This window comes from Mobula birostris, chromosome 16, assembly GCF_030028105.1.
Source record: "Mobula birostris isolate sMobBir1 chromosome 16, sMobBir1.hap1, whole genome shotgun sequence".
NCBI lineage: Eukaryota > Metazoa > Chordata > Chondrichthyes > Myliobatiformes > Myliobatidae > Mobula > Mobula birostris.
In genome coordinates, this window is record NC_092385.1 from 61,762,096 (window position 1) to 61,785,977 (window position 23,882).

Here is a 23,882-nt window from a genome sequence, read left to right on the forward strand (position 1 = left end):
CAATTGCCTGATCTGCTGAGGTTTTTTAGTGTTTTTTTTTTCATTTTTGTTTCAATAACCCTCCATTCTCAACACATGAACATGGCTGGAAAGGCCAGGATTTAACATCCATCCCTGTCTTGAGACAGTTGTCCTTGAGAAGGATGATGTGTGCTGGACTCATTCCACTGCTTCCTCTGTGATGAAGGTATTCCAGTGCTTTAACTGCCACCACAATATACCTGAACTTGCGGTTGAATATACTTAAGAAGGTGGATTGGGTAGCTGTCAAGTGGGTCACTTTGTGCTTCTGGGCACTGCGCTTCATGTTGTCACTTACACACATCCAGGCAACTTATACCATGCAGATGGTGGACAGAATTTGAGGAGTCAAGCAAAACAGGTACTGCAGTCTCCTTAGTCTCTCAGCTGTTCCTGATATCTTAACATTAATGTGGCTAATCCAAAAAGTTTCTCTTCCTAGGACAATGGTGATCAGGGATCTAATGGTGGTAACATCATTGTCTGTCCAGGGGTAGTGGCTAAAGTCCCTCTTGTAGGATCTTAACATTATCTGGCACTCGACAAATCAAAAGGCAGATCAAATAAGTGGAAAAAGACTGCAAATTAATTAAGTACAGAGGGATCTTGTTGTTCCTCTGCATGAATTATAAAAGATTAGTAGGCAGGTCCAGAAACAAGAGGCCAAATGGTATATTGACCTTTACTGTAAAAGAGGATAGAGTTTAGAAATAGGAAAACTTTGTCACAACTGCTCAAGGTGTTGTTGAGGTCTGAGGTACCGCACACAACTCTGGTCACCTTATTCACTTCAGAGATTCACTAGGCTAGTTCGTGGGTTGGGAGGATAAACAGGTTAGGTTTTTGGAATTTAGACGAATGAAGGGTGATCTTATTGAAAGATGAAAGAAACCAAAGGGGCTTGACAGGGTAGATATCATGATGCTTTCACAAGTGGATTAGTCTATAACTGTTTTTACAAAGTCCAACTGTGGTGCATTCGTTCGATCCTATGACGAGACCTTGAATATGGTCCAGTCCACCGACTGAAAGCAATTCTATTGCTACTCCAACAACAGGAATTCTGCAGATGCTGGAAATTCAAGCAATACACATCAAAGTTGCTGGTGAACGCAGCAGGCCAGGCAGCATCTCTAGGAAGAGGTACAGTCGACGTTTCAGGCCGAGACCCTTGGTGTCACAGATAGAGGAAAGAACATTGCTGGAGAGTGAACAAAAACAACCCAATCCTCGCCTCTGGTCCTGACACTCAAGCTGAGTCAGCGTTTAAGTTGTCCAAGCATCAGGTAGTCCCTCACCCTAGGACCCAGATCCCGGAGCAGCGACACGCTTGGGCCGCACAGCCTGAAGCCATTCTCGATCAAACCAAATCGGCTCAGTGCTTGGAGTGATCCAACCTCACACAAGGGTTAGGCGGACGGGCATTGAAACTTTTCCGCATCGACTCCTTTCGAAATCGCTCTCTCCAACTCCAACAGCGGCACCAACTCCACCTGTGAACCCATCTTGAACATGTTGCACCTTGGCTTTGCAATGCACATGCACAGCCCATCCTTCAAACATGGCCCCAGTTTGGTTCAGTACAGTACCAGATGCCTACGAACTAAAACCCATTGCTACCACACAAGTCTTTGAGCACCTATTCAATTCTTTAATCATTATGCTGCTGTTCCCCCACAAATTAATCACCCTCGTCAATCACCTCTACGTTAGCCATCGTTAGCCACATTTCTCAATTTTCTGTAATGTATTTATTATCTCAGTGATACCTGCAAAAACAGTTAATCGAAGTCAAACACAGCAACTCATGTTACTCACAGAAACTCATTTGCAACTATTCAACAATAAATATATACTCATCTATACAGTGGCATGCAAAAGTTTGGACACCCCTGGTCAAAATCTCTGTTACTGTGAATAGCTAAGCGAGTAAAAGATGACCTGATTTCCAAAAGGCATAAAGTTAAAGATGACACAGTTCTTTAATATTTTAAGCAAGATTACTTTTTTATTTCCATCTTTTACAGTTTCAAAATAACAAAAAAGGAAAAGGGCCGGAAGCAAAAGTTTGGGCACCCTGCATGGTCAGTACTTAGTAACACCCCCTTTGGCATGTATCACAGCTTGTAAACGCTTTCTGTAGCCAGTTAAGAGTCTTTCAATTCTTGTCTGGGGGATTTTCGTCCATTCTTCCTTGCAAAGGGCTTCTAGTTTTGTGAGATTCTTGGGCCGCCTTGCATGCACTGCTCTCTTGAGGTCTATCCACAGATTTTTGATGATGTTTAGGTCAGGGGACTGTAAGGGCCATGGCAAAACCTTCAGCTTGCACCTCTTGAGGATTTTGAGGTGTGTTTAGGATCATTATCCTGTTGTAGAAGCCATCCTCTTTTCATCTTCAGCTTTTTTTACAGACGGTGTGATGTGTGCTTCCAGAATTATCTGGTATTTAATTGAATTCATTCTTCCCTCTACCAGTGAAATGTTCCCTGTGCCACTGGCTGCAACACAAGCCCAAAGCATGATCAATCCACCCCCATGCTTAACAGTTGGAGAGGTGTTCTTTTCATGAAATCCTGCACCCTTTTTTCTCCAAACATACCTTTGCTCATTGTGGCCAAAAAGTTCTATTTTAACTTCATCAGTCCACAGGACTTGTTTCCAAAATGCACCAGGCTTGTTTAGATGTTCCTTTGCAAACTTCTGACACTGAATTTTGGGGTGAGGACGCAGGAAAGGTTTTCATCTGATGACTCCTCCATGAAGGTCATATTTGTGCAGGTGTCGCTACACAGTAGATCAGTGCACCACCACTCCAGGGTCTGCTAAATCTTCCTGAAGGTCTTTTGCAGTCAAACGGGGGTTTTGATTTGCCTTTCTAGCAATCCTACGAGCAGTTCTCTCGGAAAGTTTTCTTGGTCTTCCAGACCTCAACTTGACCTCCACCACTCCTGTTAACTGCCATTTTTTATTTACATTACGAACTGAGGAAACAGCTACCTGAAAACGCCTTACTATCTTCCTATAGCCTTCTCCTGCTTTGTGGGCATCATTTATTTTAATTTTCAGAGTGCGAGGCAGCTGCTTAGAGGAGCTCATGGCTGCTGATTGTTGGGACAAGGTTTGAGGAGTCAGGGTATTTATAAAGCTTTGAAATTTGCATCACCTGGCCTTTCCTAACAATGACTGTGAGCAAGCCATAGTCCTAACAAGTTAATTAAGGTCTGAGACCTTGGTAAAAGTTATCTGAGAGCTCAAATTTCTTGGAGTGCCCAAACTTTTGAATGGTCCTCCTTTCCATTTTTTCCATTCTAAAATAATACACTAATCTTGCTTAAAATGTTGAAAAGAATGTTTCATCTTTAACTTTATGACTTTTGGAGATCAGTTCATCTTTTACTCACTTAGCTATTCACAGTAACAGAAGTTTTGACTAGGGGTACCCAAACTTTTGCATACCACTGTATATACTCTCTAGATACACATGACTGTGTGGCTAGGCAAGACTCAAATACCATCTATAAATTTGCTGACAATACAGCCATTGTTGGTAAAATCTCAGGTGGTGGTGAGATGGCGTACAGGAGCGAGATATGCCAACTAGTGGAGTGGTGCCGCAGCAACAACTTGGCACTCAACATCAGTAAGACAAAAGAACTGATTGTGGACTTCCAGAAGGATAAGACGAAGGAACACATACCAATCCTCACAGAGGGATCAGAAGTGGAGAGAGTGAGCAGCTTCAAGTTCCTGGGTGTCAAGATCTCTGAGGATCTAACCTGGTCCCAACATATTGATATAGTTATAAAGAAGGCAAGACAGCGGCTGTACTTTATTAGGAGTTTGAAGAGATTTGGCATGTCAACAAATACACTCAAAAACTTCTATAGTTGTACCGCGGAGAGCATTCTGACAGGCTGCACCACTGTCTGGTATGGAGGGACTACTGCACAGGACTGAAAGAAGCTGCAGAAGGTTGTAAATCTAGTCAGCTCCATCTTGGGCACTAGCCTACAAAGTACCCAGGACATCTTTAGAGAGTGGTGTCTCAGAAAGGCAGTGTCCATTATTAGAATCAGGTTTATTATCACCGGCATGTGACGTGAAATTTGTTAACTTAGGCTACATCCACACTACGCCGGATAATTTTGAAAACGCCGGTTTCAAGTAAAAACGACAGGCGTACACACTAAGCGTTTTTCAAAATATCTCTGTCCATACTAACACAGATATTTGGGCGAATCTCCTCTACTGGGCATGCATAGGACACACAGAAAACAAGCGAAGAAGAAACGGTATACTTTGTGCGCGTTTGTCCAGTTACAGAGTAGAAAAACTTCAAAGGAATTGCTCTTGGCTCTCGCACAGGAGGACTTAAAACTAAAAAAAAAACAAATGCTGGAGTGTATATAGGCAACCGACAGGGAGTTCACGGACAGTATGATCCGGCTGACGACGAACACTGAAAAACTGATTAACTCTGTTGCATTAATAAAGCACCTTGTTAAATGTATAAAATATGTCTGCATCAGTGTTATCTTGTATTTCCACACAATGTTACATTAGGCTGTTACACATCTATTGTCAGAGAAGTACTTGCATAAATAGGTGAACCACCTTCATACAAGCAAGGACAGAAAACAGGGCAAAGTGAGTGTATTTATTGACTCAGTAAGCTATGGGTCAAAGTATTTGGTGAGTACATTTCTAACTCTTCTGGCTTCAGTCTCGTTGCCTTCTGTTCTGAAATTGTTAGGTTATGTGGGGGGTTGCGTTCAAGAAAACAACGAAATGCCGCGCTGCGGCCAGCTGTTCCGGCATGTCATGACAGCGTTTTTAAATAGTTAAAAAGGCTCACTTTACAATTTAACTCTCACACTGTTCACACCGACTGTGCGTTATAACAGCCGTACGGAGTACCAAGCAGAAGCAGAAAAGGCATTGTTGTTGTGGTGTTGTCATGACAGCATTTTTAAATCTCTCCGTTTACCCCGTACACACTACAACAGATATTAGGCGTTTTCAGATTTATTCACTGTGGAGACAGTTTCTGAAAAACTCCGTTTTCGGGGGATGAAAATGCCACTTTAGTGTGGACGGAGGGTCAAAACGAAGAGAAAAAGCTTCGTTTTCAAAATTATCTGGCGTAGTGTGGACGTAGCCTGAGCAGCAGCAGTTCAATGCAATACATAACCTAGCAGAGACAGAAAAAATCTAATAAATAAAACATAATAATAAATAAACAAGTAAATCAATTACATATATTGAATAGATTAGTAAAAAAAAGTGCAAAAACAAAATACTGTATATTAAAAAAAGTGAGGTAGTGTCCAAAGCTTCAAAGTCCATTTAGGAATCAGATGGCAGAGGGGAAGAAGCTGTGCCTGAATCACTGAGTGTGTGCCTTCAGGCTTCTGTATCTCCTACCTGATGGTAACAGTGAGAAAAGGGCATGCCCTGGGTGCTGGAGGTCTTTAATAATGGACGCTGCCTTTCTGAGACACCGCTCCTTGAAGATGTCCTGGGTATTTTGTAGGCTAGTGCCCAAGATGGAGCTGACTAGATTTACAGCCTTCTGCGACTTCTTTCGGTCCAGTGCAGTAGCCCCTCCATACCAGAGAGCATTCTGACCAACCTGTCAGAACGCTCTCCACTGTACAACTATATAAGTTTTTGAGCGTATTTGTTTAAGTGCCAAGTCGCTTCACACTCCTAATAAAGTATAGCTGCTGTCTTGCTTTCTTTAAGACTATATCAATATGTTGGGACCAGGTTAGATCCTCAGAGATCTTGACACCCAGGAACTTGAAGCTGCTCACTCTCTCCACTTCTAATCCCTCTATGAGGATTGGTATGTGTTCCTTCGTCTTATTCTTCCGGAAGTCCACAATCAGCTCTTTCGTCTTACTGACACTGAGTGTCAGGTTGTTGCTGCACTAGTTGGCATATCTCACTCCTGTACACCCTCTCATCACCACTAACAATGGTTGTATCATCAGCAAATCAGTAGCTGGTATTTGAGCTCCAACACCCAGGGAATGCCCTTTTTTCACTGTTACCATCAGGTAGGAGATACAGAAGCCTGAAGGCACACACTCAGCGACTCAGGAACAGCTTCTTCCCTCTGCCATCCGATTCCTAAATGGACATTGAAGCTTTGGACACTACCTCACTTTTTTTTAAATATACAGTATTTCTGTTTTTGCACATTTTTTCAATCTATTCAATATACGTAATTGATTTACTTGTTTATTTATTATTATGTTTTGTTTTATTTATTATTATTTTTTTTCTCTCTGCTGGATTATGTATTGCATTGAACTGCTGCTGCTAAGTTTACAAATTTCATGTCACATGCCAGTGATAATAAACCTGATTCTGAATACCCAAGTAGAAATTCCATTCCTCCCACATTTCGCAAGCTAAATTAATGAGGGTAGCATAAATTGAAATAAAGTTTTCAATCCTTCAACTCAGTGAGAACAAGCATTGAATATTTGAACTAAGCACCAGATTTTTGATTTTTGAGATTTTTGACAGCAAAACGATCAAGTCTAAAATATACAACAGTACACCACAGGAACAGGCCCTTCGGCCTACAATGTTGTGCCAAACTAAGTAAACTAGTAACTAAATGCCAAATTAAATAAACTATTCCATCTGCTTACACATTGTGCATATTCCTCTGCTTTCTGCACATCCTGTGCTTACTTTCGAGCTTCTTAAATGCCTCTATCATATTTGCCTCCATTACCTCCCCTGGCAGTGCATTCCAGACACCAACCAGTCTCTGTAAAAATAAAAATTCTTGCCCCACACATCTTTGAATTTTGCCCCTTTCACCTTAAATGCATTTCAGCCCAAAGAAAAATATACTGACTCTCTATTATACGCCTCTCATAACCTTACAACTTCTATCAGGTCACTGTTCAGCCATCATCACTTTTTGGAAACAACCAGTTTACCCAATTTCTCCTTGTAGCACATGCCCACTAATCCAGATTCTACATGTATAACAAAATATTAAAATTATTAGCTGTATCCCATGAATTGGGGAATTCTACATAATGTGGTGAAATATTTGATTTTCCATTCTGTATTTGCATCCACAATCTCCCACTTTGTATAAGGATTCAATGGGTCATCCATATGAAGTTGATGTAACTCAATGCTGGACAAAGAAGCTTGAGAGATGTGGCTTCTCCACTTGTGGTGAAGATTTTCAGCTAGCAGCTTTTGATCAGTTCCCTACATTAAGTTCACAGCCTCAAAATATAAGGACATCCCTTTAGAATAAAGACAAGGAAGAATTTCTATAGCCAGAGGGTGATGTTTCTGTGGAATTCATTGCCACACATGGCTGTGGAGACCAAGCATTTGGTATATTTAAATTGGAGGTTGATAGGTTCTTGATTAGTAAAGGCATCAAAGGTTACAGAGAGAAGGCAGGAGAACAGGGTAGAAGGGGAAAAGAAATCAGCCATGATCAAATTCAGGAGCAGACTCAATGGACCAAAAGGCCTAACCCTGCTCCTACATCTTATGGATTGACTCTGCAGGTTGTTATTTCAACATAATAAGGATAGGAACACACCTAACGTGGGTTAGTTGTGTACAGTTTCTGTCATACTTATGTTAAGGTGGCATTTGAGGCAAGGGACATTTACTTGCACCAACAACATCAGCACAAGCAAGACCAGGTGTATTGTGTATGGATGACCCATAAATGTAAAGAAGCTGCTGGCTGAACTGTCAACTGTATTCAGCTGCTGAAAGTGCAAGGACCAGCACAACTGTACATAATGTCTGCTCCTGCATTTGATCATGGCTGATTTCTTTTCCCTCTCTACCCTGTTCTCTTGCCTTCTCCCTGTAGCCTTTGATGCCTTTACTAATCAAGAACCTATCAACCTCAACTGCACATAATGTGTTGTCTCTGTATCACTAATACCAGGTAGTTTATTTATGTTGGGTCTTACAGTTTTCTAGCAACAGTCCCCACATACGTGAAGCTCAGAGCCAGTGCACATACAAGTCAACATGGGCAGCTATCATGGTAATTTATTTTCCCAACTGCAGTTCTATTACTGCTTCACACTGTTTTGGTGAAAGTTCAAGCAAACATACTTTGCTGGGTTGGGCTCTCAGTACAAACACCAACTGCTCTACTGAAATAGATACTGTGTTTGCCTGGGTAAGCAAATTTTCAGCTGGAGATTGACGATGTCAGTAACGTCCAGATTAATGAAGCAGGGGGAAGCACAGAGTCATGGGGAAGTCCATATTAAGCTACAATGATCTCCAAGCTGTATTCAGAACTGTTCAGATAACAGATCTGACCCTGATGTGCCCCTTCCCCAGATTAATAATTGTTATTAACCACATCTGCACAATTATATTCTAATCAACATCAATAGCATGGACGTCCAGAGACATCCTCTGGAGAAGAAAATTAGTGATCAAGTACTGAATTAGCAGGCATCAAAACTGCCTTCCATGGCCTATCCCACTGACGTGCATGCCAGTCCTGTAATGCCAATCTAATCTTATTTCTATTCTTCAAACACACAAAATTTAAAATTATTTAAGTATAAAACAGGCTTTAATTTTCAGTTTTTTTTTACTACAATTTGGGGAAATTTTACTGATCAATAGAAATCACTAAATAAACAAAATAAAAACAGTTCACTATATAATCATCCAGATTGTTGATACAGATGATAAACAACAATGCAGAGCACAGCTCTCTGCAACACACTATTAGTCACAAGCTTCAAGTCAGAGAGGGAACTATCTCCTACCACTTCCTAGATTCTCCTACAAAGCCAATGTTGAATCAAATTTATTACCTCATCCTGAATGGCAAATGGCTGTACCTTCTTGACCAACCTCCCATGTGGGACTTGGTCAAAGGCCTTGTTAAAGAGCATGTAGACAACATCCACTTCCTTTCCTTCATCAACTTTCCTGATAATCTCTTTGAAAAACTCTATAAGATTGGGTAGACATAACTGAAAAGGCACAAAGTCACAATGACTATCCTTAATCAAGCCCTGTATTGAAATACAGTGGATTCCAATTAACTGGGACACATGGGGATCAGTACATTCTGAACCAATTAAGTGGCTGCCCCAATTAGCTAGAGTTTCATGGAAATAGTTAAAAGGCTATAAAAATACAAACTACTATTTCACTATACTTAAATGGAAAACAGAACAAATTAGAACACTACCAATACTACTACAGTATAATAAAAATGTGTGTTTGTTTCAAATAGCTATCAACTATGGAATTTGAAGTTCAGAAGTTCAAGGTTTAAAGTAAAATTCATTACCAGAGTACATACATGTCACCACATACAACCCTGAGATTCTTTTTCCCGCGGGCATACTTAACAAATCTATAGAATAGTAACTGTAAACTGTAAACACCAGGAACTGTAAACTGTAAACAAACTGTACAAATACAGATAATAAATAAACAGCAATAAATAACGAGCATGAAATAACACTATAACTGAATCCTTAAATGAGTGTAGCTATCCCCTTTTGTTCACAAGCCTGATGGTTGAGGGGTTGTAACTGCTCTTGAACCTGCTTGTGCAAGTCCTGAGGCACCCGTGCCTTCTACCTGACGGCAGCAGCGAGAAACAAGCATGGCCTGGGTGGTGAGGATCTTTGATGATGGATGTTGCTTTTCTACGGTAACATTTCATGAAGATGTGCTCAGTGGTTGGGAGGGCTTTACTTGTGATGTACTGAGCCAAATCCACTACATTTTGTAGGATTTTCCACTCAAAGGCATTGTGTTTCCATACCAGGCCATGACGCAGCCAGTAAGCACACTTTCCACCACACATCTATTAAAGTTGACCGAGGTTTCCAATGACATGCCGAACTTCCACAGACTCCTGAGGAAGTAGATGTGCTGTCAGGTTGCTTCACAGTATTTATATGATGGGTCCAGGACAGGTTCTCTGAGATAGTGACACCCAGGAATTTAAAGTTACTGACCCTCTTCATCTCTGATCCTCTGATGATTACTGGCTCATGGACCTCTGGTTTCCCTTTCCTGAGGTCTACAATCAGATCCTTGGTCTTACTGACAGAGTGAGAGGTTGTTGTTATTACACCACTGAGACAGGTTTTCAATCTCACTCCTGTATGCTGATTCATCTCCACCTTTGATACAGTCCACAACAGTGGTGTCATCAGCAAATTTGTATATGGTGTTGGAGCTGTACTTAGCCACAGTGTACACTGCATGTCTGTTTGATTGGTGCAGATAATGACTATGTTCATACAATGCTTTCGATGATTGCATCCTCCAAATTTCCATTTTCATTGTAGCAATCAAGATGACTGTCATTATCTTCATATTTGTCATGGTTCCTAACTTGCTGAAGAGGTGAAATTGTTTTATTTTCACCCTTGCTCATTTCTAGCATCTCCAAACCTGAATGCTTGAAATTGCAGTGAGCAAAACAGTTCTGAATTGTCTCTCTGTTTATTTATTAACTATCAGTGACAAAAATCACTGCTCTTTGAACAGAAACACAGACAACTAACGCTATTTAAAAATTATTCACTCTAAGCACGTGTAGTATCTAAAGGCCACACAAGGGCACACAACTGATGCTGGTTAGAAACTGTCTAATAACGGTCTCCTGTCTCAATTAAGGGCATAGTATTCCAAATAAATGAAGGGAATCCCAGCTATTTTCTGTATTAGTATTGTTCTTTAAGTGTCAACTCAATTAACTGGCTGCCCCGATTTACCAATGGCCCAATTAACCAGAATCAGCTGTACTTGTATATCCAGTTCCTAAGAATACCTTCCAATAACTTTCCCACTACTGACGCCAGGCTCACTGGCCTATTCTTGGAGCCTTTGTTGATCAGTGGAACAACACTAGCCATGCTCCAGTCCTCTTCCACCTCTCCCGTGGATTAGGGCATTTTAAACACCTCTGCCAGGACACTGGCTGGTAATTTCTGTACCAGCTTCCCACAAGGTTCAAGGGGTCACCTTATTAGGTCCTGTGGATTTATCCATCTTAAATTGCTTCAAGAAAGCAATCACCTCTTCTTCTGTATTCCATAGATGGTTCATGACCCTAATGCTGCTTTGCTTCAGTTCTTAGACTCTGTGCCATCTCCCAAGTAAATATAGGTGCAAAAAAATCCACTTAAGACCTCCTCCATCTCTTTCAGCACCATGCATAGATGATCATCCTGATTTTCAAGAGGACAAATGTTGTTCCTTTCTGCCCTTTTGCTCATAATATATCTGTAGAAGCCCTTGGGATTCTCCTTCACCTTATCTGCTACAGCAGCTCATGCCTTCTTTTAGCGTTCTTGATTTCCCTCTTAAGTATTCTCTTGCATTTCTTATGCTCCTCAACTATCTCATTTGTTCCTACCTGTCTATACCTGCTTTGCACCTTCTTTTTCTTAACCAGGTCCTCACTATCTTTCGAAAACCCTAAACCTGTTATCCTTGCCTTTCATTCTGACAGGAACATACAAACTTTGAACTCTCAAATTTCACTCTTGAAAGCCTCCCACTTAACAAGTACACCTTTGCCAAAAAAACAACCTGCCCCAATCCTTTCTGATGCCATCAAAATTAGCCTTTCTCCAAGCTAGAATCTCAATCCAAGGACCAGTCCTGTTTTTCACCAAAACGGCAGGTTGAGTCAATGATAAGGAAGGCAAATAAAACGTTAATACCCATTTTGAGAGAACTAAAATGTAAAAGCAAGAATGTAATGCTAAGACTTTATAAGGCATTGGTCAGACTGCATTTGAAGTTTTGGGCCCCTTGTCTTCAAAAATATGTGCCAACATTGGAGAGGGTCCAGAGGAGGTTCACAAGAATGATTCTGTGAGTGAAAGGGTTAACATATTTGGAGATTAACAGATCTGAGCCTGTACTCCCTGGAGTTTAGAAGAATGAGGGGGGGGATCGCACTGAAACCAATCAAATATTGAAAGGCCGAGGTAGAGTGGCTGTGGAAAGGATGTTTCCTATACTGGGTGAGTACAGGACCAGAGAGCACAGCCGCAGAATAGAGGGGCCACCATTTAAAACAGAGATGAGGAATAATTTTTTTAGCCAGAGGATGGTGAATTTATGGAATTCATTACTACAAACAGCTGTGGAGGAAAGTCATTGGATATATTTAAAGCAGAGGTTGACAGGTTCTTGTTTAGTCAGGACATCAAAAGTTACAGGGAGAAGGCAGGAGAATGGGGTCGAGAAGAATAATAGATCAGTCATGATGGAATAATGGAACAATTTCAAGGGGCTAAATGGTCTTATGGACGCAGGAGGGAAGTGTTAGATTGATCTGGTAGTAGGTTAAAATGTTGACACAAGACCGTCAGTCGAACAGCTTGTAGTGTGCTGTAGTGTTCAATGTTCAATGTCATCTTCAATTCCTCTGCAAAATCTTCACTTCCTTTCACATACTCCCACACATCTTTTGGTTTCTGCTCCATTTCTGCCCATGCTTCCCCTCCGCCCCATCACCTTCGGTTAACTACCTAGCACATCGCACAGTCAAATGGGAATGGTGAGAAGTCTCCGCGCATGTCTCACAAGGCATATTCAACATTTTAAAGCAAAATGCGAGGTCTGCATGGTTGATATATACTCCAGGTAGGAAGCTTTAACAGTGGGAAAAAAATCTAAAAATTATTTTCAAAGTAGGCCCTCAGGGTGTTTTATTCATATTTGGTTTGTTAAAAATATTCAAGCCCAGTCCTTCCCTCTGTATTCTGCAGAGACCCATAAACCTCAGCATGTGTTCTCCTCGGCCTCACAAACTCTGTGTTCCCCAAAGTTAGCACTGAGCGTTTGGCTGACTTCAAGAGCTCTGGAATTGCTCCCCTAATCTCTCCAACTGTTTATTAAAGTGATCACTCGAACTAATCTCTGACTACATTTCTGTTCACCCAGCCACGTCATCCTTATGTAGCTCAATGTCAAATTTACTTTATACTTTATTGTCACCAAACAATTGATACTAGAATGTACAATCATCACAGCGATATTTGATTCTGAGCTTCCCGCTCCCTGGATTACAAATCGATAGTAACTATTAAACATTTAAATTATAAATCATAAATAGAAAATAGAAAAATGGAAAGTAAGGTAGTGCAAAAAAACCGAGAGGCAGGTCCGGATATTTGGAGGGTACGGCCCAGATCTGGGTCAGGATCCGTTCAGCAGTCTTATCATGGTTGGAAAGAAGCTGTTCCCAAATCTGGCCGTACGAGTCTTCAAGCTCCTGAGCCTTCTTCCAGAGGGAAGAGGGACGAAAAGTGTGTTGGCTGGGTGGGTCGTGTCCTTGATTATCCTGGCAGCACTGCTCTAACAGCGCACAGTGTAAAGTGAGTCCAAGGACGGAAGATTGGTTTATGTGATGTGCTGCGCCATGTTCACAATCCTCTGCAGCTTCTTCCGGTCTTGGACAGGACAACTTCCATACCAGGTTGTGATGCATCCTAGAACAATGCTTTCTACAGTGCATCTATAAAATTTAGTGAGGGTTTTAGGGGACAGGCCAAATTTCTTTAGTTGTCTCAGGAAGTAAAGGCTGGTGGGCCTTCTTGGCAGCGGACTCTGCTTGGTTGGTCCAAGTCAGGTCATTTGTGATATTGACCCTGAGGAACTTAAAGCTTTTGACCTGCTCCACTTGCGCACCACCGATGTAAATTGGGTCGTGCCGTCCGCTCCTCCTTCTGAAGTCAACAACCAATTCCTTTGTCTTGCTGACGTTGAGGGATAGGTTATTGTCTTCGTACCATGCCACCAGGTTCTTAATTTCCTCTCTGTACTCAAACTCATTATTACCCGAGATACAGCCTACAATTGTTGTGTCATCAGCAAACTTATATATTGAGTTCGACAGAAACAATCATGGGTGTACAGCGAGTACAGCAGGGGGCTGAGTACACAGCCTTGTAGGGCACCGGTGCTCAGAGTGATTGTAGAGGAGAGCTTGTCCCCTATTTTTACAGCCTGGGTCCTGTCTGTGAGGAAGTTGAAGATCCAGCTGCAGATCTGAGTGCTAAGGCCCAGGTTCCGGAGCTTAGGAATCAGTTTATTTGGAATGATGGTATTAAAGGCAGAGCTGTAGTCAATGAAAAGGAGCCTTACGTATGCGTCTTTATTCTCCAGGTGTTCTAAGGAGGAGCGTAGGGCCAGAGAGATGGCATCTGCCATTGACCTGTTGCTCCGGTAGGTGAATTGCAAAGCGTCAAGGTTGACTGGTAGGCTGTGGTTGACGTGTGCCATAACCAATTGCACTTCATAGCAATTGATGTCAGAGCCACAAGTCAATAGTCATTCAGGCATGCCAACTTGCTCTTCTTTGGCACTGGGATTATTGTTGCCTTCTTAAGACATGAGGGGATCTTAGACTGAAGCAAGGAGTAGTTGAAGATGTCAGCAAACACTCCAGCTAGCTCGCTTGCACAGACCCAGAAAACCTATCCCAGAGAACCCGTCCTTGTTAAATCTCCTGCCAAGGACTCCAGTACATCTGGTGTTGAAGTAACTACACAAAGGCAAGTGTGTCAAACGATATCACCACCCATCTTGCATTGACATGAGAGTAAAATATCGCCTCACCTCCTGATTGAACTTGCAGTTCAAGGTACACCAACCGATCTGCATAAGCCCCTGAGAGGAGATCAAGACTTCATACATCCACTTGCCTGTGATACAAGAATGAAAGGACAAGGTGAGCTGGATATCATAACAGCAGCAAATAAAGCATGCAGGATTTACATCTTGTCACAAGTCACACATATGTATTAGACCTTTGCAACATAATCTCAAACTGTAGAATAACAGCTGTCTGTAAATGACTCAAAAACATGGAATCAATGTAGATGTTGTAACTGAAAACTGGAAAGAGAAAATTGATGAACCGAATTCCTATCTAGACAACTATTTTGTTTTTTTTCTAATACAAGTTACAATGTGGGGTAATAGCAGGCATAAATGAAAAATTTGATTTAAAAAATGATATTCATTTTTACTTAGCTCGCTGCAGTTCACTCTCTATTTCCCTGTGCTGCTTAAAGTTCACTGACCTAAAAACTATCAGCCATATCTTCCCCTTGCCACCACTCTATGCATTTTGCGGGAACCACTTACTTTGTGACTCCCTGGTCTGCACTGCAATTCCACCCCCCCCCCCCATCACCACCACTTCCTGAAACCCACAGCACTTTCCCATGTAGTTGGAGTAGATGTAACACCTACCCTTTCAGATCTTCCCTTCAGACCATCCAATCAGCCGAACAATCACTCCAGCTACAACAGTGATTCTTCCAACCTAGTGTACTGCAATCAATGCACACAATGGGATCACCTCTACACTGGAGGTCAAACACAAATTGTAGGCTCACTGTACAGAGCACCTGAGTTCAGTCCGCAGGGGTGATGCAGAGCTTCCTGTTACATGCCACCTTAATTCTCATTCCCACTCCCCTTCTACCTGTCTGTCTGTCCGTGGTGTTTTCCACTGCCATAATCAAGCCCAACAAGAAAAAAATATCTTCTTTTCTGTCTTGGCAATTGAAACTTTTTGCAACAAACTTTTAATTCTCTGACTTCAGGCAAACTGCTCTCCAATTATTTCTCACCCCATTCTTTTAACTGCCTTACTAATGGTCAGTACTCGTGGGTCTTATTAGCTGATCTGTCTTAACTTACTGCCATATGGTCTTTACCTTGCACATTAGCCCTCCCCTTTAGCTCTACAATGAAAACTATAACTCCTACACTTTTCCCACAGTTTGAAGAAAGTCACTGATCCCAAAGTATTGACTGGTTTCTCATTCCATAGATTTTGCTTAACTGCCCAACTACTTCCAGCACATTTGTACCAATCCATCGTTGATGGCATCAAGCTTTGAGTAGTATTGGAACTGCACTCACTAAAGAAGCTTGTTCCTCTGAGTACCTGGTTTGTGTTGCTGATGGTGAAAAGGCTTGGGGATGACTGAGATCTCAACCTGCTTTTGCAGCCACAATTAGATTGATCCATAAGACCATGAGGCATAGGAGCAAAATTAGGCCATTTGGTCCATCGAGTCTGCTCTGCCATTCAATCATGGCTGATCCTTTTTTTCCCTCCCCAGACTTCTCCCCATAACCTTTGATGCCATGTCCAATAAAGAAATCATCAAACTCTGCCCTAAATACACCGAGTGATCTGGCCTCTACAACTGCCTGTGGTAACAAATTCCACAATTTCACCAGCCTCTGGCTAAAGAAATTTCTCCACATCTCTGTTTTAAATGGACGCTCCTCTTTAAGATGTAGGGGCAGAATTAGGCCATTCAGCCATCAAGTCTGCTCCACCATTCCATCATGGCTCATCCTGGATCCCACACAAGCCCATACACCTGCCTTCTCGCCATATCCTTTGATGCCCTGACCGATCAACTTCTGTCTTAACTATATGCATGGACCTGGCCTCCCCCACAGTCTGTGGCAGAGCATTCCATAGATTTACTATTCTCTGGCTAAAATAATTCCTCCTTTCCTCTGTTCTAAAGGGTCAACCCTCAATTTTGAGGCTGTGACCTCTAGTTCTGGATACCCCCACCATAGGAAACATCCTCTCCACATTCACCCTATCTAGTCCTTAATCCTTTCAACATCTGGTAGGTTTCAATGAGATTCCTCCCCCCCCCACCCCACCCCGCATTCTTCTCAATTCCAGTGAGTACAGGCCCAAAGCTACCAAATACTCCTCATATGTTAAACCCTTCATTCCCGGGATCATCCTCGTGAACCTCCTCTGGACTCTGTCCAATGACAATACATCCTTTCTGAGATAGGGGCTCAAAACTGTTGACAATACTTCAAGTGCGGCCTGACTAGTGTCTTATAAAGCCTCAGCATTATCTGCTTGCTTTTATATTCTATTCCCCTTGAAATAAATGCCAATATTGCATTTGCCTTCTTTACCACAGACTCAACCTGCAAATTAATCTTCTGAGAGTCTTGCACAAGGATTCCCAAGTCCCTTTGCACCTCTTGATGTTTAAACCTTCTTTCCATTTAGATAATAGTCCACACCAAAATGCTTTATCGTACATTTCCCAACACTGTTTCCATCTGCCACTTTTTTGTCCAATCTTCCAATTTGTCTAAATCCTGTTGCAATTGTATTGCATCCTCAGCACTACTTACCCCTCCACCTACCTTTGTATCATCTGCAAACTTTGCCACAAAGCCATCATTTCCATTACCTAAATCATTGACAAACCATGTGAAAAGGAGTGGTCCCAATACTGACCCCTGAGGAACACCACTAGTCACAGGCAGCCAACCAGAAAAGGCCCCTTTTATTCACACTTGCTGCCTCCTGTGGCTGTGAATCTTGTCCTAGACTCCTCCAGCATAGGAAACATCCTTTCCACTTTTACTCTGTCTGGGCCATTCAACATTTGAAAGGTTTCAATGAGATGCCCTCCTTATCCTTCTAATTTCCAGTGAGTACAGACCCAGAGTTATCAAACGTTTCTTATATGATAACACTTTCATTCCTGGAATTATCTTATGAACCTCCTCTGAACCCTCTCAAATGCCAGCATATTATTTCTGAGATGAGGAGACCAAAACTGTTCACAATACTCAAGGTGAAGCCTCACCAGTGTTTTATAAAGCCTCAACATCACATCCTTGCTCATATTCAGGACCTCTTGAAATGGATCCTAACATTGCATTTGCCTTCCTCACTACCGACTCAACTTGCAGGTTAACCTTTAGGGTATTCTGCACAAGGACTCCCAAGTCCCTTTTTATCTCAGATTTTTGGATTTTCTCCCCATTTAGAAAATAGTCTGCACATTTATTTCTACTACCAAAGTGCATGACCATGCATTTTCCAATATTGTATTTCATTTGCCACCTTCTTGCCCAATCTCCTAATCTGGCTAAATCCTTCTGCAGCCTACCTGGTTCCTCAACACTACCTGCCCCTCCACCGATCGTCGTATCACCTGCAAACTTGATAACAAAGCCATCTAATTCAATCATCTAAATCATTGATATATGGCATAAAAAGAAGCGGTCCCAACACCGACCCCGGTGGAACACCAACATCCAGCTGAGTTCTGGTCAGTAATAACTCACAGGACATTGATGGTGGTGGTGAAGATCGTAGTGATGGTGGGGGGGGGGGGGGGGGGGCGGAGTTCATAGGCAATGCCAATAAATGTCCAGCCTAGACCATTGTCCCCCTCCCTTTGGATATGGTCATTGTCTGGAGTGAATGCGAATAGCCATTCATTAACATGACTAGATCCTATGCTGTGCAGCCAATGGCTGCTTAATTTCCTGAAGAGTTACGAATGGAATTGAAAATTCTGTAATCATTAATAAACCTCCACTTCCGACTTTGTGATTAAAGGAAATTTATTGACAAAGTGTCTGAAAATGGTTGGGCCCAGGTTACTGCCCAAGGAAGTTCTCAGCTAGAATGACAAGAATTCCAACAACTACTGGGACAGATTGAAGCAGGGGGTTATTGTGGGGAGAATAAAATTGGATTAGATTAGAATTAGGTGCTGAACAGACATAGCAAAATGGTCACTGGTGAACAGAGTTGATGAGCAAGTGCTGCTTGGAAGCACTGCCAAGAATAACTCATGAGCGGTAATGAGCTGGAATGGATTTGTCCTGCTTTGTGTGAACAAGATGTACCTCGGCAATTCTGCACATTGTCAAGTGGATGTCAACACTGTAACTGTACTAGAACAGCCTGGGTGAGAGTACAGCCAGATCTGGAACACTAATCTTCATTACCATGGCTAGGATGCTTCATAATCTTCAAATCTTTGTAATCTTCAAATCTTCATTACCACGGCTAGGATGCTTCATAATCTTTCCTGCATTGGTGCTAACAACTTTATACTGAATTCATGGAGTGAATAAAATTGAATGGCGACCTGTTTCCAAGATGGTTGGAAACTTGGGATTATTTAAAATCTACATTAATAATTTTGATGTACTGTATTACAATTGTCCTGCCATCCAGACTTAAATGCATGAGAAATTACAGAAGATACAAAGGGGTAAAGGGAGATTAAGAAAAAGGCGAGGAATTGACACGCAAATACAATGTTGCTTATAGACAATACACTCATATTGGGAGGAAGAACAGAAAGACTCTATTAAAGGGCAACTACTAAACATTGGCATTGAATGAGATTCGAGTGCTCCCTGCATACACACCACAAATACAGGTGCAGTTTTTAATGCATGGAGCAGATGAACAAGAGGAAGGAAACTCTGCTGTTATATAGGACTTATGTGAGACTACACTTGGGAATACATACTTACTCTGAGGCAGAGGTAAGGCTTACTGGGTTGACTTCTGGGAAGTGGAGAAGCCAATTAAAAAACATCAAGTACAAAGGAAAATGTGGCTGGGTTTTAGAAGAAAGAAAGATATAACTAAGGGGCTATACTGGGTGTGTACTACAATATAATTTTCCTTAAATTGTTTGTCCAGAAATAAGGGCCATAGAGTTTCAAGAGGTCTTTCAGGTCTAAAATTCAAAGTTCAAAGTAAATTTATTATCAAAGTACATATATGTCACCATACACAACCCTGAGGTTCATTTTCTTGCGGGCATACTCAATAAACCCATGAGAGAATTACTGAAAGTCTACACTAACTTGGGTGTTCAATCAGTGAGCAAACAACAACAAACTGTAAATACAAAAAGAAATAATAATAATAAATATGTAAGCAATAAATATCGTGAGTATGAGATGAGTCCTTGAAAGTGAGTCCATAGGTTGTGGGAACATTTCAATGATGAGGGCAAGTGAAATTATCCCCTTTGGTCCCACAGCATGATGGCTGAGGGGTAATAACTATTCCTGAACCTGGTGGTGTGAGTGCTGAGGCTCCTGTACCTTCTTCCTAATGGCAGCAGCGAGAAGAGAGCATGGTGGATGTTCCTGATGATGGATACTGCTTTCCTGAAACAACGCTTTGTGTAGATGAAGCCTTTACCAGTGATAAACTAGGCTGTATCACTACTTCATGTAAGAGTTTCCATTCAAGGGCATTAGTGTTTCCATACTAGGCTGTGATTCAGCCAGTCAATATACTCTCCAACACATATCTATAGAAGTTTATCAAGGTTTTAGATAACATGCCGAATCTTCGCAAACTCTGAAGGAAATCAAGGCACTGCCATGCTTTCTTTGTAACTGCACTCCTGACTGGGCCCACGAGGAATATGAACATACTAACAGACTGCTAGCTTTGGGAATCCTTGAGAAATACATATAATGACAGTTGTTTTTAATCCAAGAACATGTGAGAATTAAAATGGAAAGTGGAACTGAGGAGGATTATCTGATATGATCTTGATGAGTGCCAGACCAGTCGTGCCGTAGGTACTCAGATCTCTTATGTTATCAGCCAGTAAATTCAGAGATGCTCAGAGGACAGACTGAGGGAGTATTTATCTCAGTGAGTTATAATGTTGGTACATTTTACTATGGTAGATGGGGGCAAGGCAACGGAAACGAAGGATGAGAATTTTACAACCAAAATACTATTTAATTGAGAAACAGTGTAAATCGCAAAGGGAAGTCTTAACGAGTGAATATGATGGGTAGTTTGGACATGGATAGCAGAACTTGGATGATATTGTTTAAAGGTCATCTAGTTTGCAGAAAGGGGGAGTTTGGCCAGAGGTGCACTAGATAAAATCAACCTGAGGTAATTAAAGTATGGGCAAGGATTTTAGCAACTGATGAGTTGGGGGAGGCAGGGGGAGTTAAATGGTCTTATAGTGGTGGAGATTGGTGGTCTCAGCAATAACATGGATCTGTAGCCTCGAACTCTCTACAGAATCAGATAAGAACATCAAAATTGGAAGAGACTGATTAGCCACTCTAGCTAGGTAGCTGAGTTTATGGACATTGTGTAATGCAGCATGCAAACAGGCCTTTGGCCCAAATTGTCCATACCAGCCTTCAATTTGTTTGTATTTGGCCCTATCCCTCTTACCCCTGTACTTTTCCAAATGTCTTTTAAGCGTTGTTATTGTACTTGCCTCAAACACTGTTTCTGGTAACTCATTCTATACACTCACAACCCACAACCTATGGACTCACTACAGGGATCCAGTGTCAGATCATTTTGAGAGCGAGGCAGGACCATCACTCACCTTTGTACACACACGAGGTGGCTCTGATTGAGCTAAAATTACTGTGGCCAACAACCTAAAAAAGGAGAAAAACAGAGCAAGTGCCATAATTATTCCTCAGCTACAAAAGGGAGGGTTACAGTAATCTCAAAGTAACTCTTTACATTCATGAAATAAAATGCAGGAATACTCAGGGGAACATTGAAAGTGGCAGTGAAGGAGTAGCAGTGTGGTCAGTCTGAATCTGAGGGCATGGCTCTGCCTCAGAATAAAGGGAGTGATATGAGAAGGAATTCCTTCAGCCAGAGGTTGGTGAATCAGTGGAATTCGTTGCTACAGAGGGCTATGGAGGACAATCATTAAGTGCATTTAAAGCAAACAGGTTCTTAATTGTTAAGAGGGCTAAGGGTTACTGGGAGAAGGCAGAAAAATGGGGTTGTAGAAAACATCAGTCATGGAGCAGACTCACTTGGTCAAATGGCCTAATTCTGCTCCTTCAAAGATTCAGTGCAAAAGAATGGGTGGTAGAAACCTCAGCAAGCATCTGTAACTAAGAATGACCAAGACCAGCAAATGCGGTAAAATTTAAATAAAGGTCACATCTGAGCTATGTTATTAGCTCAGACCAAGAAAAACATCTTCAAAGTCACTCCACGTTGAGTCAGCTAATCTCAGCTGTGAAATCTAAGTTGCCAGTGCCATTTCTACTCAGCGACTATAAACCTCTCTTCTGCATCCTCCCCAAAATACAAGCATGTGAACCCTGGAGGAGAGCCAGATTTTAGTCAACATGATTTGCAGCATATTCAAAGAGCAGACCATTTGCTGCCAAATCAGATGGAGGAATAACAGGCACATTCACTACTTGTGAAACTTATTTTTTTCTCATGACGGGGAGATAGCTGTACAAGTATGCATTGGTGGTCAGTCTCACTCCACAACTTATTTCCCTGTAACCTATTCTACCTCATATTCCCACTGCTTCCAGTCCGATTCTCCTACCAGTCATGTACACCAGTTGTAATTTATGTAACCAATTGATCTAGTAACCCACAAACAAGAGAAAATCTGCAGATGCTGGAAATCCAAGCAACACACACAAAATGCTGGAGGAACTCAGCAGGCCAGACAGCATCTATGAAAAATGTACTTTTTACCCCATAGATGTTGCCTGGCCTGCTGAGTTCCTCCAGCATTTTGTGTGTGTTGAACTAGTAACCCACACATCTTCAGGATTGGGGAGGAAACCAGAGCACCCAGATGAAATTCATGCCATCATAGGGGGAGCATGCACTATCCACAAGACAGTAGATCAGGTCAGGTAGATCACTAGAGCTGAGGCCGCAGCAATACCTGCCACACTACCATGCTGCCACATGACCTCAACAAGAAATTCAAGTCCATCAGAGGGAAAATTAGCAAATCATTGCATAACTAACGTTCTGCCTCTTTTAAGCCAAAGAACTATAGGCCGGTGAGCCTCACATCAGTAATGGAGAAGTTATGGCAGGGAATTTTGACAGACAGAATTAATTTACATTTGGAAAGGCTAAGATGGATACGAGATTGTTGGGTTTGTGCCTGGGAAATTGTGTCTTAGAAATTGGATCAAGTTTGTTTTTGAAGAGCTGATCAAAAGGATTGGTAAGGGCAAGACTGTCAACATTAACTACTTGAACTTTAACAAGGCTTTTGATAAGATATTGCATGGCAAGGTGATCCAGGGTGAGCTTGCTAACTAGTTACAAACTTAGCTTAGTGGAAAGAGTCAGAGGGTGATAGTGAACGGTCATTTTTTTCAGATTGGAGGCCTGTGATCAATGGTATGCCACAAGATCAGTGCAGGGTTCTTTGAGGTTTGTCATGTACATTAATGATTTGGATGAGAAAGTAAGTGATTTGGTTTTCAAGTTTGCAAATGCACTCAAACTTGGTTGGGGGACACATTGATGAAATTATCTAACATACAACAGATCAACTGGCAAAGTAGGCAAAGGAATGACAGAAGGAATTTAACTCAGACAAGTGTGCACTGATGCATTTATGCATCTTGGGAAGTTAAGCTACAGCAAGGCGTACATAGTGGGGGCCTGGGGAATTCTACGGAACAAAGAGATCTTGGGGTACAAATGCATATTCCTTGAAAATGGAAACACAGGTAGACAGGATGATAAAGAAGGCATATGGTGTGTTTCAAAGCACTAAATACAAGAATAGGAACGTCTTGCTCCATTTGCACAATACGTTGGTTGGGCCCACTTAAGGTATGTTGTTCCGATCACCATATTAGAGGAAAGACATGATCAAGCTTTGAGGTAATGAAAATATGGGTAAGGATTTTAGTTGGGGAGAGATATATGATCTTATGGAAAACATAATGGATGCAAATCACCTGTCAAGCTCAGTAACCAATATTAGATCACAGAAAACAGTATTTGATAGATAATTATTACACAGATGTCTGTTTATTTACTTTAATCGCTGAACCAAAAAGGGAAATGCAATTTCTAATAATTGAACTGCTCTATAAAACTGTTTTCAGGAATGTATAAGAAAACCCATTTTAGAAGATGGAGAAAGGATTCACAGGGGTGTTGCTTCAATTAAGGGCTTGAATATCAGGAGAAATTGGATGGACTAGATTTGTTTTCACTAAAGAGA

The 23,882-nt window shown here is 41.6% G+C and overlaps 1 protein-coding gene across 1 annotated transcript in view; it reads right to left on the minus strand.

Annotated features, from left to right (window-relative positions):
* Positions 1-23,882, minus strand: part of rnf123 (ring finger protein 123) — a 410,214-nt gene that overhangs the window by 346,802 nt on the left and 39,530 nt on the right. The window contains exons 5-6 of the mRNA XM_072280728.1: positions 21,243-21,297; positions 14,659-14,744 (exon numbers count right to left, since the gene is read on the minus strand). Of these exons, the coding sequence (XP_072136829.1) occupies positions 14,659-14,744; positions 21,243-21,297 (141 nt within the window). The remainder of the gene's footprint in view (positions 1-14,658; positions 14,745-21,242; positions 21,298-23,882) is intronic.